General features: G+C 38.4%; 1 protein-coding gene and 1 long non-coding RNA gene across 2 annotated transcripts; both read left to right on the top strand.

Moving 5' to 3' along the window:
• Positions 1-2,735: 2,735 nt before the first annotated feature.
• LOC145066467 (receptor-like protein EIX2) lies at positions 2,736-6,466 on the top strand. Its single transcript, XM_079013725.1, has one exon. It carries the CDS (start codon positions 2,959-2,961, stop codon positions 6,163-6,165), a length of 3,207 nt encoding a protein of 1,068 aa, XP_078869851.1. The 5' UTR covers positions 2,736-2,958; the 3' UTR covers positions 6,166-6,466.
• Positions 6,467-8,104: 1,638 nt separating this feature from the next.
• LOC145068812 (uncharacterized) lies at positions 8,105-21,071 on the top strand. Its single transcript, XR_013689131.1, has 3 exons — positions 8,105-8,273; positions 18,758-18,843; positions 20,884-21,071. It is a non-coding gene; the product is annotated as an uncharacterized LOC145068812 (long non-coding RNA).
• The last annotated feature ends 367 nt before the right edge of the window (positions 21,072-21,438 follow it).

The raw sequence follows: 21,438 nt of genomic DNA, 5'->3' as shown, positions 1-21,438 counted from the left end.
GCTTAGGGTTTCTAAAAGTTGAATCTTCGGAAAACCATAACTTTTGCATACGAACTCCGTTTTCGACGTTCTTTATATACACACATAGTTATTTATGAGTACTACAACTATCTTTTAGACTTAAATAGCTAATTCTAAGTCTATTTTAAATTCCTCTTATTATAGATATTTATAGTGTTCGGTTTATCATAACTTCTTCATGCGAAGTCAGATTCAGACGTTCTCTATATTTTTGGAATCATATGGACGTATACTTTGAGTTGTATGGTAAAGAAAGTTCATATTTGTATTAGAATTTATCATGAAATACATTGTAAATTTATCACATTACATGATTAGCATAATCACATGTGATTGTTATTAACCTATTTTGGCTAGTGTTACATAAACCATCTCAACTCGTTGCTTATACTGATGCAGATTGGGGTGGTTGCCCCGACACTAGACGTTTTACTTCTAGTTATTGTGTGTTCTTCGGTGACAATATGGTATCTTGGTCTGCTAAACGTCAATCCACATTATCTCGTTCCAGTGCCGAGGCGGAATATAAGGGTGTTGCTAATGTCATTGTCGAAGCTTGCTGGTTGCGCAATCTTCTTCTTGAACTTCAAACCCCTCTCAAGACGGCTACCTTAGTTTATTGTGATAAGGTCTCTGTCGTTTATCTTTCTAGTAACCCGGTGCAGTATCAACGGACAAAGCACATTGAAATGGATATACACATTGTTCGTGATAAAGTAGCTCTTGGTCATATTAAAGTTCTTCATGGCCCTTCTTCTTACCAATATGCTGATATATTCACCAAGGGATTACCACGACAATTATTCTTGGATTTTAGATCCAGTTTGAGCATTCGTCCTCCTCCCGCTCCAACTGAGGGAGGCTATTCGTTGATATAATTGTATTTATATTTGGTAGTTATATTTTCCCTATTATAGGGATTTCTTGTATAGTATAAATATATACATTGTGATTAATGAGAAGGTAGGCAAATTCACTTTGTATTAATGGATATTATAAAATGGTATTAAATTCTTTTGGAATTAAAAAAATAATAATCCATTATCCATGGGTGATAGGATTTCAACTTGAAATACTCTCTCTCCCCACCTTACATGCTTCTGCTTTCACAACAACGTGCTGCTGCATTTTTCACTTTTCTTCTACATGGCTCCAAGTAAGAGACTCGTTATCGCTTTCTTGGTTGAAGATTTTGTGGTTGTGCTTAGAACGCTTGATCCCATGATTATGGGCTCACTCTGTTCATATCATCTTTTGCTTCTTTTGCTTGAAAAGGTTCCAAATCCTCAATTTTGTTTGAAATTTTATTTTTAATTAATGTTGAGTTTTGCTTGTATTTTCGGTTCAAAAAATTAAATATCCTTCTACTTTTTCTTCCTACTCATCCTCCTACCACTTTTAGAAGATAACAATTGTAATCAAAATTTATTAATTATATTAAATATGACAAGTTAAGTGTGTAGTAAGATGGTAGAAGAAAAAGTAGGAGGATATTTGATTTCTCTTTCGGTTCATGTTTGGAGTTAATTATACTTGAAGCACAGTGAGTCTCTAATTTACTGATGTACACAGCTCTGATATTTTTTTAGGGCTGTAAAATACTTCAATTGAGCTTACATGGAAGTTCACGAATGTATTTTAATTTTTCTGATAGCAGAAAATTATCGTATTTATAATAAAAAGTAAACTAATTAAAAGGAGAATTGACCTAAAATACAATATGAAAATTTAGGCTTAAAGTAAATTCAAGTACGTTGTAATTTGTGTGTCTGTGTGAGTTGCTCACAGTATCCTTGTGTAATGTGTAGTATAACACATGAGAATATGTGAATGCATATATGTTAATACAGTGCATAAAATACAATATGAAAATTTAGGCTTAACGTTATAAAACCTGTCTTTTATTCGGTTGGAAACATCAACCTTGTTAAAGTCAAATAATAAAAAAAATCTTTTTTGCTGCAAGTTAGTTTTGTAAGCCTTTAAAAATCAAAATCAAGTGTGTAGTTTTGTGTTGACTTCAAAGTCTTTGAATGAAAAATTGAGGCCCAAGACATCTGCATGTGCTGTGGGGACTACAGGAATATAATTTCATTGACTTCCAAGTCTTCTCTTCAAACCAACCAATAAGTTATAAAATTAGTGTTTTAAGCTTTAGTAGGGATAAATAAACGAAGGGAACATATTACAAAGATATTTACAAAAATAAAATATTAGTTCTTTTTTTTTTTTTTTAATAAAACAGTTCACAAGGTTCAATGCATTTAAATAAAATTTGGACAACTTTTAACCATGTTGAGCTATTTGATCCATTAGAAGTAAAGAGTGACCCAAATCAATTCATTTACTCATAAGTTGGTTGGAATTGTCACCTCTAAAATAGACTCCATATAATTGCATGAAGAAGTACTTAGAGGACCAAATGAGGATTAGTTTGTAAAATCTATTCTAACTATATTTTGTTATGACAATGTTGTGGTAAACCAAATCAAATGGAAGGTAAGATGCTATAATACACACATAAATGAAAATACTATGTTATTACTTGCATTTATCCCAAATTCTATATATGTTAGCTAAATAAAAAGGTCATAATTATCTCCTCAGTTGTGATGCTTTTCCCTGTTTTCTACATTGTTTTTTTTTCTTGATTCACCCCTTTAATAGTTATGATTTTACGTTTTTTCTATAGGCCATCATGCACTTATTTTGATCGACAAAAAAAGAAAATAGCCTAGGACCACAAGAATATTGTGTTTTATTTTGTCATTAATGACTTTCAAGCCTTGCATGGAAATTAGTTGCTCTTCATTTATGGCTTTATATATCAACTATTTTTTCCTCTTAACAACGCATTACTTCCTCTTAACAACCCACCTTTCTACTTCAGCTCTTCTTTTCCAATCTCTAAATTAACAAACTGAGTTAAGGTTCATAATGGGGAATCCAATGGGTTTAGGGCTCCATTTCATTTTCGTATGTGCTTTTCTGTTTGCAGGAGCTACATTTACAACTTGTTTGGGTGATGGAAATATGAGTGTGATTTGCTCTGAGCAAGAACGACTTGCTCTTTTCAAGTTCAAACAGAGTGTCAAAGATTTTTCTGGAATGTTGTCATCGTGGGTTGGCAATGACTGTTGCCTGTGGGAAGGAGTCCACTGTGAAGATGCAACTGTTGAGAGCCTTAATCTCAGAGGATGTTGGAGATATAAAGAGAGTGAGGATGACTGCTACTTAAGTGGTGATGAGGTGAACCCTTGTTTGGCAGAGTTGAGCCATCTCAAATCCTTGGACTTGAGTGGGAATGATTTTGAAGGAAGTCAGATCCCAAAGTTCTTTATATCCTTGAAACAACTGACATACCTCAATCTCTCTCATGCTGGTTTTGAAGGTATTATTTCTCCTTATATTGGAAATCTTTCTAATTTAAAGGTTCTTGATCTCAGTTCAAATGGAGGTCTGAAGGCAGATGACATGGCATGGACCTCTGGCCTTTCGTCACTTGAGTATCTCGACTTGAGTGAAGTAGATCTTGGCAGAGCAAAAAACAGGGACATGGTGTTTTACATGATTCCTTCTTTAGAAGTGTTAAGTTTGTCATGGTGTAGTCTTTCCAATGCTGACTTTGGTCCTTTTCTTAATTCGAGTAGAATACTTCCCAACATCAAACACTTGGATCTTAGCGAAAATTCTTTCCAAGGTCCACTCCCTAACTTTTTTCAAAACCTTTCATCCCTAACATTCCTTGATCTTTCATACTTCGATCTTAGCTTGGCATGGAACTTTGCAAACTTGCTAAGCATAATCCCTTCTTTATCTGAGCTGCATTTGTCAGGTTGTGGGCTCGATAAGACACATCTATCTTCCCCTCATTTTAATTTCAGTAGACTTTCAAACATCCAACACTTGGTTCTTAGCGAAAATTCAATTGAAGGTGTATTTCCACCTGTTTTCACAAACATGAGCTCCCTAAGAGTCCTTGACCTCTCGGGAAACTTGTTGAATTCATCGGTCCCTGTTATGCCCAACCTTCTAGATCTTGATCTTTCGGATAACCGGTTTAAGCAGATTAGGGATGTTGGGATTTGGAGACACTGTCACCTAAAACAATTGCATGCATCGTTCAATCATTTTGAAATAACAATGATGGACTCACCAAAAAACTTATCAGAGTGCTCCCGATATGCTTTGGAATGGTTGGATTTACGTTCGTGTTCAAATGTTACAATTCCAGAGCCACTTGGAAGACTGCCTAATTTAAGAGGGATAGATCTATCGAGCAGCGGATTGGTTGGCTCAATCCCCGAATCTTTAGGAAGATTAAGATATTTACAAGTTTTGAATCTATCATGCAACAAATTGACAGGCCAAATCCCTGAATCTCTTGGAAGATTAAGATATTTAGAAGTATTAGATCTCTCTGATAACAAGTTAACCGGTCAAATTCCTTCATTCCTTGGAAATCTTTCCAAACTTGACCTTTCTTCTAATCAATTGAATGGGACTATTCCAGCTGCAATTGGGAAACTTGCCAAACTCCATTCTCTAGATTTCTCTAATAATTCTTTACAAGGAGTAGTTTTTGAAGCCCATTTTGCCGACCTTTCAATGTTGAAGTACTTGGATGCTTCTTTTAACACCAAGTTGACATTCAATGTTTCAAGTGACTGGATGCCTCCATTTCAGTTGGTAACTCTTCGACTCCGTTCTTGTAATATCACAAACGGATTTCCACAGTGGCTTCGAAATCAAAGGAAACTTTATGAGTTAGTGTTGTCAAATGCTTCAATTTCAGGACCTCTGCCCACATGGATGCGGAAGATGCCCATCATTCCGCAGTTAGATCTCTCTCACAACCAACTCAACGGACCTTTAACAAACCTTCCTAATGGGGAAACTTATGGCTTGTTTGGTCCTTCTCCGGTATTATTTCTTGGAAATAACTTTTTCAATGACTTGATTCCAACATCATTATGCAGAAGGACAGATTTGGATTATCTCGATCTTTCCAAAAATAACTTAACAGGTAAAATTCCCAAGTGTCTTGAGAAGCTGGAAAGGCTGTATGCGATGATACTTAGCTCAAATCAATTTTCCGGTGTCATTCCGAGTTTTGTAGGTTTTGGTTCATTAACTCGGTTAAGGTTGAATGACAACAAGTTTACTGGTGAAATTCCTCAAGAACTGGGGAATTTACGATATCTAAATATCTTAGATCTTGGTGATAATAAACTGTCGGGAAATATACCCAAATGGGTAGGGGAAGAACTTACATATTTGGCAGTTTTGAGGTTACGCAAAAATAACTTCACGGGAAGAATTCCTCAGTCTTTGTGCAATGTTTCAAATCTTCAAATTTTGGATGTTGCACACAACAACTTAAAGGGACGCATCCCTCGTTGTCTTGGAGAGTTGATTGCCATGGTTAATAACAGCGGATCTGGACAAATGGGTAGCTTGTTCGACTATGATGAGATCAATGTTGATCAGGTCATGAAAGGTGTTGATCTTGAATATACAAGAACTTGGTATATGGTTTTCAACATGGACCTTTCAAGCAACCAACTTGTTGGAGAAATACCAAACGAGCTAACTGCACTTTCCATGTTGGTGGGGTTCAATTTGTCAAATAATCATCTCACTGGGCATATTCCTAAAAGCATTGGAAACATGACAAATTTATTTTCTCTCGATTTATCTGGAAACGAGTTGACAGGGGTGATCCCTCCGAGCATGGCAGATTTGACATTTTTGAGCCATTTGAATTTGTCACACAACAACTTGTCAGGACGAATTCCAACAGGAAGGCAACTGCAGACCCTGATTGATCCATCAATATATGAAGGGAACAAAGATCTCTGTGGATCTCCATTGCCTAAGAAATGCTCAAATCCCAGAGAAGACCCAACAACAACAAGCAAGAAGAAACAAGAAGCAGTTGATGAGAAGACAAAGTTATGGTTGTTTTACGTGGACATAATTTGTGGTTTTGCAACAGGGTTTTGGGGTGTTATTGGGGTTCTGTTGTTCAAGAGGCAGTGGAGACAAAAGCTTTTCATGTTTGTTGAGAAAACCATGGACAAGATATATGTTGCATTTGTGGTGAGAGTTAACAAGATCAAGAGAGGAAGAGAGGTCGCATAGATCCTCTGGAATGCAAGTAATTCACCAGCATAAACTTAATCATAAGGGTGTATGTCACGATATGCTAAAACCTTGAGCTTGAAAGTCAAGGAGAAGGTTTAGAGAAGTTAATAGGACTTGAATCACATTTAATGCTTCAAAAAGTGAATTTATTATTTATTCATCATTGTATAAGTTAATATACTTCAGTTTTGGGGTGTGGCAAGTTGCCCATTAAACCTGCTATTTTTCTTCTTAAACACAGTGTTTTGTTAAGTTGAGTGATGAAGTAAAATAAAACAAGGTCTTATGACTTTCAACAGACTTCTTCTTGATAGCAAATACTTCTTTTAAGCCGTCATTTTCATTTTCAATTTCACAGCCCTCTTTCTGCAAAAACATTGGATAGATAACTGTATTTCTGCCTGCAATTTTAACAAACACCTTGTCAGCATCACAAAATCCAACTTCAATTCAATATGTTATATAACTTTTCTTTAACCAAAATATTTTTTTCAAAGTCAAAACTCATTAATTGATCAATACACCTTTTAATTTCAACAAGCACTGAAACTTCAAATTGATAAGGAATAGATTGATCCTACTGTAGAAAAACGTAACAACTTGATCCTTCAGATAAGAATGCCTAAATAATAAAATAACACTTACAGATTAAGATCTGATCAATTGGTTTTGTAGTTGATGAAAATCGAAATAATTGCTTTGATCAACATCTAATTCATCATCTTCAACTTCGGTCAACAATGGTTTAATATAGTATCAGTTAATGTTATCCATGAACCATTATTAACAGAACACTAAATCTTAAGTTCTAGATTACATTTTTAGATTAAAAAAAAGAGAACACAAATATTCAGAAAAAGAACAAAAATTCCCCATAATATTAGGGGAAAATACCAGGAAAGCCGTTGAAGTTCGATTACCTTTCTAAAAAAGTAATGAGTGTAATAAAGGAAACAAAAGAAAAGAAAAAAGGAAAAGGAGAAACGAAAATAAGTTTCAATTTTGCCAAAGTAATAGGTTTTCTTGTGCACTCCTAGTTGCAATGACCAACATTTTAGTGACATGTCAATGAATTGGGTCAATTTTTGCTTAGGTGGCACTAGGGCTGGCAAAATTGTACCATGGAAAACCAACCAACATGTTACCAACCGAACCAAGAAACATGGTAGCAAATATATTTGGTAGCCAACATGTTTGGTTGATAGTACCATACCAATAATGGTAATGGTACAAAAATTAGAATACCATGGTAATACCGTACCAACCAATTCATTTGATATATATATATATATATATATATATATATATATATATATATATATATATATATTTCAACTGTTAATTGTATTTAGTGTTCACAGTTTTAATAACATTATATTAGTCATTTAGTCGTATTAGTCAATAGTTATTACTACGTTAAAGCACAATATTAAAACGTTACTTTAGCGTTACTTCAATAGAATTCTTTTGTAAACTAAAAAAACTACGTAACTAATTTCTATACCACACATCAAAATCTGATGTTTTTTGCTTATTTTTAAATCTTATAAAAGAAAATTAAAAGAAATTGGTATATATTATTACCAATTCATTTTTTTCTAAAACGTGTACCGTACCAACTATAATTGATATAAAAAAATTGCTACCGGTACCGTACCAAGTATACTTGGTACCAACCAAACTTGTTGCTAGCCAAATAAATTGGTACCAAGTATACTTGGTACGGTACCGGTAGCAATTTTTTTATATCAATTATAGTTGGTACGGTACACGTTTTAGAAAAAAATGAATTGGTACTGTACCAATTCCACCCCTAGGTGGCACTTGCTTTAATTCTAAGAAACTCATGTGACATGATACACGTTGACACACTTTTGGCCTGCCACATCATATTATCCTCACCTTCCATTCACCTTACAAAACCCGTACAAATGAAATGAATAGAATTTGCCAAAGATTAGGTGTGTCGTAAAGTTAGGTCAAAATTGGCGTGGTTAACAACACCCCGCGTACCTATCCATCGTCTAGTCTCAGCGAGGTGTGGGCATGAAATTTTGTTGCCGATTCATCTCTCTTCTCGATTCCGAGTAATCGTTGTTCACTTGGTAAGTTTCCTTTTCCTTTTATTCTTTTTGACCTAATTGTCGTTGGTTTTTTGAGTTTGCTCTATTTGTGTACAATACACACAAATTGGGATATAAATTTAGCATTTCCGAAAATGATGCACATACGCTTTTATGTTTTTTGTGTGCAAAATCCGTTATTAACTGTGTAAGGGAGGATACGCTTCACAACTCAGTTATTTCCCTTGCTTTACAGTAGACGACCCTTTGGTACTTACATTAGTGGTTGTATTGTATTGCATCAACTAATCTTTTATTTTGATCAGTGCATCGAGCACATAGTCTATGTTGTTGCAGCAATACAAGTACATGAAATGTCGCTCAATTTGCTCTTGCATTGCAGAAAACTGGAAAACAAAAAACATTTCTTGTAATCTGACGAGCTTCCATTTGCCCACATAACTTTGCCTTCTACTTACTGTTGGAAAAGTATAATCTAAGCAATGAACAGAAGGAAAACATAGAGATGCTAAAATTTTACCAATTCATTCATTAGTAAGAAATCAATGAACAGATACAATTAAATAGCAAAATAAAACTAAAGGTTTATGATAACCCTACCGATCTCATTCATTGATACATGTATATATACAAATATAAGAACCGAATCCTTATAATAAGGTAAGAATCAAATACAATAATCTAAATGTATACACTATATTATTTTATTAACTAATAGTCTCCCTTAGTGTGATCTGGAGCTTTGCGAACGTTCAGACTGGATCGAAAACTTTCAAATAAGATTTTGGGAAGGCCTTTCGTAAAAATATCGGCATATTGGTATTCAGCTGGGACATGAAAAACCTTAACCTCGCCAAGTCGCACTTTTTCCCAAACAAAATGTATGTCTAATTCGACATGTTTGGTATGTTGGTGTTGAATCGGGTTGGCGGAAAGATAGACGGCAGATACATTGTCACAATAAATCAATGTGGCTTGTCATATAGGAACATGAAGCTCTAGAAGAAGGTTCCTGACCCAGCTAGTTTCAGCAACAGCATTAGCAATGCCTCGATATTCTGCCTCTACACTAGATCTGGAGATAGTTGCTTGTCGCTTGGCTGACCATGATATCAAATTATCACCCAAAAACACACACTAGCCTGAAGTGGATCTGCGGGAGTCTGGACATCCTCTCCAATCGACATATGTGTACGTCGTAAGCTTTAGTGATCGGTTAGCTCGAAAGTAAAGGCCATGATGGATGGTTCCTTTTAGGTAACGCAATATTCGTTTGAGGAACTATAGATGTGATTCGCACGGCGCGTGCATGAATAGGAAAACGTGTTGAACTGCATAAGTAAGATCCGGGCATGTGAATGTAAGGTGTAGAGATATGTCAGTTAAGGGAGCACCCAAGTCAGCGCTTAGTTTGGATCCGGTTTCTATCGGTGTGGAGGCGGGTTCGCAGTTGTACATATTTGCTCTTTCAAGAATCTCCTTGGTGTACATTTCCTGTGATAGAAAAAGACCCGACGAAGTGCATTTGGATGTAACCCCAAGGAAGTGTTTTAACATACCAAGGTCTGTCATTGCAAATTCCATGTGAATGTGTGGCATTCCCTCTGTTGAATATGAATAATGAATGGTCAGAAACGCTTCGTTTGAAGCCGTTTGATGTAACAAAAGTTGCAAATCGGGTGTACCAAGTCCGAGGTTCTTGCTTTAGTCCATATGATGATTTTCGTAACCTGCACACATGAGTTGTTGACTGGTCCACAAACCCTGGTGGTTGGTGCATAAACACCGTCTCATTAAGATCCCCATGTAAAAAAGCATTTTTAACATCTAATTGTTTGACAGGCCAGTTACGAGAGACGGCAAGGCTAAGAACTATCCGAATAGTTGTGGGTTTAACTACTGGACTGAAGGTGTCATCACAATCGAGGCCCACTTTTTGAGATTTTCCATTTACGACCAAACGTGCCTTGTATCATTCAAGAGAGCCATCCGAGTTATATTTATGGCGATATAGCCACATGCAATGTATTACATTTGCGTTAGTTGGGCGTGGGACAAGCTCTCACGTTTGATTTTGTTGCAAGGCTTGGTATTCAATGGTCATAGCGTTACGCCAATTTGGGTCGTTAAGAGCAAGGTGGGGAGATTTTGGTATAGGGGATATGAGTGGTTGAGAATGGGTGTGAAGGTTTAAGGGTTGTCATGTCTTAATAATACCACTTTGGGATCGAGTGGACATTGTGTGGCTAGAGACATGTGGGGCGGCAGGTGGAGGAGGGGGGTAGGATGTTTGGGACTGGTGGAAGGGGAGGGAGAGGCTGTAGGTGGTGTAGATAAAGGGATAGGAGAGTTTGTAGGAGGTGGAGATGGTGGCGTGGAGGAAGGGGCGACGGAAGGAGTTATTGGTGTAGGTAGGAAAATATCGAAAAGGTGAGGAGAGGGAGAGATGTCGGTGTTTGATGGTTTGGAGTGGTGAGACTGATACGGGAATGATTTTTCATCGAAGGTAACATGCCAAGAAAGAAATACTCTACTCGTGGAGAGTTCAAGGTATCGGTAACCTCGGTAGTTAGGTGGGTACCCGAGGAAGATACAAAGAGTGGAGCGAGGGTCAAGTTTGTGTGTTCTATTTGCAGAGCGGTTTGGATAACAAGCACATCCGAAGGTACATAAGTGATCGTAGGTTGGGTGTCGGTGGTAAACGGAGGATGTAGGAGTGCGAAGGTGAAGAGTTTTAGTTGGAAGGATGTTATGGTGGTAAGCGGTTGTGTGAAGTGCCTCGACCCAAAAGGAAGGAGGGAGAGACACATGAGTGAGCAACGCGAGGATAATTTCATTGAGGCATCGAATCATACATTTGGCTTTTCTATTTTGGGGAGATGTTTGAGGACACGAGAATCGGAAATGTAAGCCGTGTGATGAAGCAAAGTGTGAAATGAAGTGCTATCAAATTCACCACCCATGTCACATTGAAAAGATTTGATTTTAGCATTAAATTGGGTGAGTATGTAAGAATGAAATTGTTTGAACTTGATGAGTGTTTCGGACTTATATTTTAAAGGAAAGAGCCATATGTATTGTGTGAAGTTATCAATAAGAACCATGTAATACTTGTAACCTGAGTTGCTAGAGACGGGTGAAGTCCATAAATCACAATGGACGATGTCAAATGGTAGCAACGTAGTAGATTTAGAATCAAAAAATGGTAGGCGTTTGTGTTAAGAAATTTGACAAGAACTGCAAACATTATTCAAACGACTAGTCTTATTACATGAAATGAAAGTATTAAAATGAAGATGATCTAAAATATTATCGCCAGGGTGTCCAAGGCGATTGTGCCATAAGTCCGAACCGGAAGGTGAAAGCAAAATTGTTGCTGATGGTGCAACTGATGTGACAGGGTTTAGCTTTCCGCAGCTATTGTGTCGAGAAAGGATCCTCCCAGTCGTCAAATCCTTCACAGAAAAACCGTATGGATCAAACTCAACAGAAAAATAATTATCAGATGTGAATTTTCTATCAGAGATGAGGTTTTTAATGATTTGAGGTGCTAACAGGACATTTTTCAAAACGGTCGAGTGATTGGGAAGAGAAAGAGTGGCGTTACCAGACTCTTTGATAGGGATGCTATGACCATTCCCAACATAAATGGACTGAATAGGACCTGTTTGTAATGGATTGGAAATTATACCTTCATCACTAGTGACGTGCGAGATTGCCCCGGTGTCCATGAACCATTGAGATTGATCTGGAGTGTTTAAGGTCATCGTGTGCAGAGCTTCTCCAAGAGCTGTGGGGTCCAGCGGGTTTGTTTCAGCCAGATGGGCTGATTGTTGTTTGGCCTGGCGTGGCTGATGATCTGAATGATCAGGTATATACTGCTGCTGATATGGGTGTCCGTAATTCCATGGGCAGGCCCAACCTTGCTGAGCAGGAAAAGGACATGGTGGTGGAGCATATGCAGCCCAATATGGGTATGGAGCATTACCTGGAGGTGCACCTGGAGGCCTGATGCTGTGATTACCACGATCACAATTACCTGTGTTCGTAGGGTAGCGATTCTGGTTTGATTGGGGTCGGCCATTCTGGTGTGAAGGAGTTGGTTCATCAGCTATGTCGGTGTGTGTAGCAACAAGCGCTCCACCGGAAGAGTTTCCGGTTGTGTTATTGCTCTGGCGACTGGATTGGCGATGTTGTTCAAGTTGAAGCATGCTACATGCCGTGTCCCATGTTGGGAGGCTTTGGTTTATAAAAGAAGCCACAGTATCAAATTCAGAGGGTAAGCCACGTACCAGTTGAAGTACAAAACGATTTTCTGTTATCGGGCTTTCAACATCATCGAGTTGTGTGGCCAAATCCTTGAGGCGTTGACAGTATTCTTCCAATGATGACATGGCTGAGAGTTTGAGGTTGTTGAACTCATGTTCCAAAGCTGCTGCATGAGATCCTTTATTGTTGAGGAAGATTGATGATAATTTCTGCCATGCTTCATATGCTGTGGTGTCGGGTTCCAGTATACGAACCAGAAGATTATCTAAATATATACACTATACTATTTTATTGACTAATAAAAACAACTGAAACAAAATCCTAAAAGCAACATACTAGTACTACTATGTTGGAAACTTAGACCACAAAATTGGCATAAACCAGCCACTAACAAAACATAAAAGTAACCCAAAATGCACCTTTGAACATCCGAACAACAACCCTAATTACTGTTGGTGAAACCAATTAATTTAAAATTTGATACCATTTGTCTGCCAAATTCCAAAGTCAACAGTTCCAATATTTTAGTCTTTTTGGTACAGTAGACACTTTGGTACTTATATAAGTGGTTGTATATGTACTGTATCAACTAATCTCTGATTTTGATCAATCTACATTGACTGTAGAGTAATTGTCATTGCAGCAATACAAGTGCATGAAATGTCTCTCTACAATTTAAAAACCATCGACACACCAAGTGGCTTAGTTATTGGAGGTGTGGAGGATTAATATTATTATTATGTATACACAATACTGAAGAACTTCTATAACTGTATTCATCCCCTTTTACGAAAACATAATGAATCAATCTCTCTGTCAGTTTTCTTCATACCCAAATGTTGATATTCCAGTCTTTGTCTGTGATTCGATAGTGATTTACTATGCTTTAACCAGATCTTGATTCTTGATGAGCTGTCGCATGCCTACATAATCTTTTCAAAATACCTTTTTATCACATATTCCCTAAAACCCACATGTTTGTCCCTACTAATTACTGTTTGAAAAGTAAAATTTAAGCAATGGGCAGAAGGAAAACATAGAAATACTAAAATTTTGCATACAGTCGTGCTTTGAGTTAACTTTTTGGGGTGATGGGTTTTTTTGTGCATTTCTTCTCCCATATTGTTTTGAACATGTTCATGAAAATAGAGATAATTTATGTATTATAATGAACTTGGTATATGATAGTAATGAAAATGATGCCAAAAACTAGCAAAATCAAATGGCTAGAAAATCACAAGGTAGAAGAAAACGAGAACAATGAATGTCTCGATGTCTTATTATCAATCATAAAAAAAAAAGACCTCTCTGAACGGGAAAATACTTATAACCCTGAAAAAAAAAAAGACAGCTCAACTTTCCTAAAAAAAATACTCCTAAGATTTAGATTAAAGATATATTATGTAAACAGATATTATCTTCCACTAAATCTCTTATTATTTTAACATAATTCAAATAGGAAACAAATCAACTAAATAACTGACTAAAACATAAAAAAGTCAGCCAATAGGAGGTTGTGATTGGATGCTCCTGCATCATCCCCCCTGCCTTGAAAAGGACCCGCCTTCGAGTGTGCTCCTTCATCTGTTCCCTCCCGAAATGACGATAAATCAGCAACGTTGAAAGTAGCCGACATGTTGTAATGAGCACGCAGTTCAATTTTATAGGCATTATCATTAGTCTTCTTGAGCACCCGAACAACTTCCCAAAACGACCAGCTAGAAAACGTTCTTTTCTCAAATGAATCCAAACCAAATCACCCTCCTTGTAGAGAACTTGCTTCCTATGCTTGTTTGCTCGATTTTGATATGCCGTATTATGTTTAATGATTTCATCACGAACCTTCTGATGGATAGTTTTGATCTGCTATGATTGATTTTCCGCCTCAACACTAACATGGTCAACCAAGGGAATGAGTGTCAAATCAAGCGGAGTAAGGGGGTTTCGACCGTATACAACCATGAATGGGCTCAACCCAGTAGTGCGGTTCGTGGAACGGTTATAGGCAAACTCAGCCTGAGCAAGTGTTAAATCCCATTGCTTGGGGTTATCATCAATAAGACTCCGTAAAAGATTCCCCAAACTCCGGTTTGACCATCCATTTGCGGATGGTGAGAGCTACTAAATTGCAACTTAGAACCCATACTTTTCCAAAGAGCCTGCCAAAAATGACTCACAAATTTAACATCCCGATCCGAGGTGATGGTCTTTGGAACTCCATGAAGCTTGACAATTTCAGAAAAATACAATCTTGCAATTTGGCTCGCATCATAAGTCTTAGCACAGGGTATAAAATGAGACATTTTTTAAACCCTGTCAACAACAACCATCACGGAATCTTTTTGTCTTTGAGTTCGAGGTAAACCTAGGACAAAATCCAAACTAACATCCTCCCACGGGGCAACGGGAACAGGCAACGGTGTATATAGGCCTGCATTAGTGTGGTGGGTTTTGGCCACATGACACACACGGCATTGAGTAATATACGGGCAACATCACGCTCCATCTTGGGCCAAAAAAACGACTGTGGATTAAGTCCAAGGTTCTATCCCTGCCAAAGTGACCCGCAAGACCTCCAACATGGCTTTCATTGATAACTGAGTCTCGTAACGAGCTCACGGGGATGCACAACCGAGCACCCTTAAAGAGGTAACCGTCATGTCTTGAGAAGTCGCGAAGGGGCTTGTCCTTGCAGTTATTCCAAATGGTTCTAAAATATGGATCATCCTGATATAAGTCCCTGAATGAATCAAAGCCACAAACCTGAAATTTCATTTCTGAAAGGAGTATGTGACGTCTACTTAGAGCATCAACAACAGTATTTGAAGACCCAGCCCTGTGTCGAATAACGAAGGAATAATCTTGCAAGAATTCGACCCATTTGGCATGGCGAGGGTTGAGTTTCTGCTGTCCCTGGACATACTTGATGGCTTCATGGTCAGAGAATAAACTCGTTAGCGAGTAAGTAATTTCGCCAATATTCCAAACTACGAACAATGGCATAAAATTCCTTATCATAGGTAGAGTATTTGTGGCGCGTTTCATTGAACTTCTTGCTGAAAAAAGCAATCGGCTTTTGATTTTGACTTAGAACACGGCCTATACCAAGACCCGAAGCGTCACACTCGACTTGAAACACCTCGTTGAAATTAGGAAAACCCAAAACAGGAGCTTGTGTAACCTTCTGTTTTAATTCTTCAAACGCATATCCAGCCTCTTTAGTCCAAGAAGACTTCCCGTCGTTCATACATTCCGTCATAGGGCAATAATGGTACTAAAATTTCGAATAAAACGCTGGTAGAAGAAGGTTAGCCCATGGAAGCTACGGATATCATGGATCGTAGTGGGTGTAGGCTAGCTCGTAATATCTTCAACCTTGGAATTATCCATCTGAATCCCATCACCTTAAATTAAGTAGCCAAGAAAGATAACTTCATTAGTTAGGAAATGGCACTTCTTCCCGTTGGCGTACAATTTCTGCTCCCGCAAGACTGCAAACACCTGTCGAAGATGTGACACATGTTGCTTGACACTTTGGCTGTAAAGTAAAATGTCATCGAAGTAAACAAGAACAAATTGACCTATGAAAGGTTTAAAAACATGGTTCATCAGCCGCATAAAAGTGCTTGGTGCATTTGACAACCCAAAGGGCATCACCAACCACTCGTATAGTCCGGCATGTGTCTTAAAGGCGGTTTTCCACTTGTCCCCAGGTCGCATACAAATCTGATGGTACCCACTCCGTAAATCAATCCTGGAGAAAATCGTTGACCCATGCAACTGATCGATAAATCATCAAAATGCGTAATAGGGAATCGATATTTAATCGTGATTTTATTCACGACTCTACTATCAATACACATGCGAAAAGGTACCCCCTCTGTTTTGGAACTAGCAAGGATGGTACGGCACACAGACTCATACTCTCTCGTATTAGTCCTTTGTCGAGTAGCTCGCTGACTTGTCGGTGTAACTCCTCAAACTCTTTTGGGTTCATACGGCAGGCGCTCTTGTTTGGAATAGTGGAAACGGGTAAGAAATCAATGTAGTGTTGTATCTCCCTTATAAGAGGTAGAGTCGGTGGAATATCCTCAGGGAAGACGTCCCTAAATTCATTGAGTAATGGTTGGATCAGATCTCGAACAGTTGAGGAAAAACCATTTTCTTCTGTCACAACTAAAGCATAAATGGTAGGTTGAGGGATGAGTTTGGTTAACCCAATGAATTTTGTTTTGGAGAGAAACAAGTTGTCACTAGGGGTGCCAACACTATATTAACTCCATCCTTCTTGAAACAAGTTGGTCTTTCGGCCATACTGCCAAGGTCTTCCCAATAACATGTGGCACGCATCCATGGGAATAACCTCGCACCAGACTTCATCTTCATATTTCTTTCCGATCAAGAACTGAACTAAACAACATTTATTTACCTTCACAAAATTCCCCTTCTTGAGCCACGTTAGTTGGTATGGTTCTGGATGATTTTCCACCTTGAGCCCTAACTTTTCCACCTTTGTTGTTGCCATCATGTTGTCACTGCTGCCCCCATCAATTATGACACTACAAACCTTGCCTTTTGATGTACATTTGCTGCAAAAAATGCTGTTGCGCAACTAAGAACGATCACTGTTTTCTCTACATCAACGTTTAGGACACGCTGAGTAACTAAAGCATTGCCATGATCAGCATACACCACCTCGATCTCCTCCACATCACTTTCATCCTTCCCTTTGGTATCATAAATAGGGTCTGGTTCCCCCACCAAAGTGACTAGTTGTTTGTTTGGACATTCCCTCGCCATATGACCCCACATTGACATTTGAAGCATCGAAGAACACATGTAGCAGGTGGATTGGCTACAATACCTATTGGGGTGTCAATTTTAGAGTTGGTTGCCTTGCTTTGTTGCGTCGATGGTGAACGGGAGGACGACACAAACCTGCTAGCTCCAAGTTTTCCTCTGTTCCTTAACTGTTTTTCAACCTTTAAGGCCAAATGACATACGTCAGCATATGTTGAATATTGTTGAAGGTGCACAATATCAACAATCTCAGGTTTGAGGGCTCCCAAAAATGTGCAATAATTTGTTCCTCTTCTTCCTCAACAGAACATCGCATCCTGAGTCGATCGAACTCAGCGATGAAATCTTCAATAGAAGACGCTTTCTGGGCTAAACTATGATAATCTAAGAAGGCTTCTTGACGATGATTTACCGGGAGAAACTTTCCCTATAATAGCTTCTTCATCTTCGACCATGTTTCAATTTTTGATTTCTTCTCCTATTGGTGTTGTTTCTTCATGTGTTCCCACCAAAGTGAAGCAGACTTCCTTAGCTTAATGGCTACAAGTTTTACTTTCAATGCGTCGGGAATATCCTTTCAATCAAAGACCTGTTCTACGGTGCTCAACCAATCTATGAAATCGTCAGGATGTGCTTTCCCATCAAACTCAAGGATCTCTATTTTCATTCCCAAGTTTCGTAAAGGGTCATCATAGTGTTGTCTCTGGGTATTCCGTTGATAAGTTTCAAATGTGTTCCTTCCGTGGAAACCCCCACCGAACGAATTCACGTCCCTCTCTTGGTCATCTTGAAGGCTGTGTTCTGATTGAGAATCTTGGTTTTAAGCCTCCTGTTGTATCTCCAATACCCGAACTCGTTATTGTAGCCTTTCGATCTCAACATCTTGTGGATCTGGTTGTTCTCCTTCATTTCCTCTGTCGTCGTATCTATGAGGAGGAGGATCACGTCTACCACGTCCGACCATTTGAGAGATAACCAGGCTCTGATACCAAATGATGCCAAAAACTAGCAAAATCAAATGGCTAGAAAATCACAAGGTAGAAGAAAACGAAAATAATAAAAGTCTCGATGTTTTATTATCAATCATCAAAAAAAAGACCTCCTGAACGTGCTATAGGGAAAATACTTATAACCCTAGAAAAAAAAAGACAGCTCAACTTTCCTAAAAAATACTCCTAAGATTTAGATTAAAGATATATTTTGTAAACAGATATTATCTTCCACTAAATCTCTTATTATTTTAACATAATTCAAACAGGAAACAAATCAACTAAATAATTGACTAAAACATAAAAAAAAGTCAGCCAATAGGATGTTGTGATCGGATGCTCCTGCATCAGAAAAAGCATGTTTGTTTGTAATTATCATCAAATTGGGTTTTCTCCCCAATTAGGTGGTATCAAGTATTTATGCTAATTGTTTTTTTGTTTCAGCAGGTGACTTGTTGATCTTATTGAATGTCTTACTAAATGAGAAGACTTTGCCAACTACATATTATAGTGAATTAGAGCCTTGTCTGAAGGTTAGTACCCCTAAATGTTGTTCTTATATAAAATGTATTTTTGCCATTTTTTATAAGTGTATGTCATCCGTGATATTAAAACATGTTTGTAGGATTTGTTAGTAGAAAAATTACATAGACTTTGTGTAATGCCCCGTTTCTAGTACGTATTTAATTCATTAATTGTCATTTTGTAAGACCTACTCGACGAGTTGTAGCCCTAACTTTTTGAGTAGATGCCAGTTTTGGACGCGGGTTTTAAGTGATCTACTCAGCGAGTCCGCTCCTTGACTCGACGAGTAGGCCAATCAGGAGGAAACCCTAATATTTAGGGTTTTCACACTATTTAAACAACATTATGGGCCTCTTCTCTAGCCTCCATCAACTCCAGAGCAGCAACCCGAAACCTTAATCCTCCATAAGTGAGTTTGAGCCTTCTTGGTTAGTTTGAGAGTTATTTGGTGTATTTTGAAGTTAGTGGAAGAGGTGGAAGCTAGAAGATTCAAGGGAGAAAGAGTAGATCCATAAACCCCATCTCATTTGCCATCTTTTCTGGTAATCAAGCTTCATACTTGTCTTCTAGTTTCATAGATCTTCTTATTGTCATTTTATGGAGTTTCGGGTCCAAGAAGCTGGATTCTTGAGACTTGGATGTCCCAAGTCATTTTACCCACAGATCTGGAACCTTAGAGGGTCCTCATGGCATAAAGGTGCCACCTTTATGGCCATGAGAACCCCAATAATGAAATAAGTCCCATTTTTGGTCCTTTGAGCATAAAATTCCCATGCATGAACGTAAAGTTCATGGATTTACGTGTTATACTGATCTTAGGAGCCTAGATCTACCTTCTGGATGGGTTTTGCCCATCAGAATCAAATTATTAGACTTGGATATGCATTGACTCGGTGAGTCATTCTTGGGACTCGGCGAGTCGTGAGTTGGTTCCCAAAACTGTTATGACTCAGAGGAACCCATTTTAGTTCGGAAAGGATTTGGATGAGTCCAGGGAGGGGACTCAATGAAATGGACAACGCCATTGATCTGGAAACCATGGGACTTGGCGAGTGGAGGAACGTACTCGGCGAGTCCAAGGCCATCTCCCAACTCATGAAGACGGACTCGACGAGTTGTTCATACAACTCGGCGAGTCACAGACTGGACACGTTCTTAATATGAAGATAAACTCGACGAGTTCAGGAAGAACTCGACGAGTCAGATGAAGATTGTCTCGATGATATGATTGAAGGTGAACTCGTCGAGTTCTTGCTAAAATCGACGAGTAGAGTCGGGTTGGGGGTAGTTGAGAAGATTGGGACTCGACGAGTTGTCGAGCCAACTCGACGAGTCCGGTCAACTGGGAAGTTGACTTTAACCATGATGTTGACTTTAGTTAGGGGTGAAATGGTCATTTTACCCTAAGAGTAGTTATCAGCTTTTGAGTAAGCACCTTTGTGGGATTTTATAGCTGGAGGGTTGCCAGAGCAGCAAACAGAGATTCCCCACCCAGAGTTACATCAGTCAGTCACACGAGGTGAGTTTCCTTCCAGTAGCAATGGGTCTACGGCTACAATGCAAGCTCGTATAGATATCGGTAGTTCTGGACTGTGGTTTGATGCCGGGGTGGTCCCGAGAAGTAGTTCAATATGCTTGATGTCTTTGTGATTCAGGCATGTCTATGTGTTATGTGTTCCGGAGTGCAGTCCGATGCAGTATGTAGTATATGTGTTATTGTTATATGTTATGATTATGTTATGCTATGTTTAGTCAGTTCTGGACTTCGGTGCGATGCAGTGGTAAAGGCCCTATTTAGTTCCGGACTTCGGTCTGATGCAGTGGGCAAGGCCCTAGTCAGTTCCAGACTTCGGTCCGATGCAGAGGGCAAGGCCCTAGTTAGTACCGGACTTCGGTCCGATGCAGTGGGAAAGGCCCTAGTTAGTTCCAAAATTTGGTCCGATGCAGTGGGCAAGGCCCATTATGTGTTTTATATGTTATTGTATGGTATGTAGTAGTTTGGGGGAGCTCACTAAGCTTCGTGCTTACAGTTTCAGTTTTGGTTTTAGGTACTTCAGCTAGCAAGGGGAAGGGCTCGGGATGATGGCATGGCACACACCATAGTTTTAGCCTGGGAGATTGACTCTAATATTTTGATATGATCTTGACATTGGTTTTATTATGAGACATATTTTATGACATTTTGAGACACACGACTTATGGTTTTCTTATATGATATTTGGATGTTACGGTGTTAGTAATGTTTTTAAAACGAAATTTTTGGCTTGTATTTTTGGGATGTTTCACTTTGATACACATAAAAATACACATTGATGACCTCCAATTTCCTTTTCATCTTTAGAATGTCGAAAGGTGTCTTTATTATAATCAAGTGACAATACAATTTACAAACACTCGTGTGCTCAATGAATTTCCCTTTTCTATATAGAATCATCTTAGTATCTTTTCTATGTAAGCTTCTTCATGGATAAGGATCACAGTCTTTAATTCTTCAATCTATAACCCAAGACAAAGTGTCCTCCTTCCTGAATCTTCCAAATCAAATTCCTTCTCCTATTAGGTATTCAACTTCCTTCGAAAGGTCTTTAGGAGTTCCAAGTATA

The sequence above is a fragment of the Lactuca serriola genome, chromosome 8 (genome assembly GCF_051521515.1).
Source record: "Lactuca serriola cultivar US96UC23 chromosome 8, Lser_US96UC23_V15, whole genome shotgun sequence".
Taxonomy (NCBI): Eukaryota; Viridiplantae; Streptophyta; class Magnoliopsida; order Asterales; family Asteraceae; genus Lactuca; species Lactuca serriola.
The sequence above is the reverse complement of the archived record's forward strand: the minus strand, read 5'-3'. Positions and strand labels throughout refer to the sequence as shown.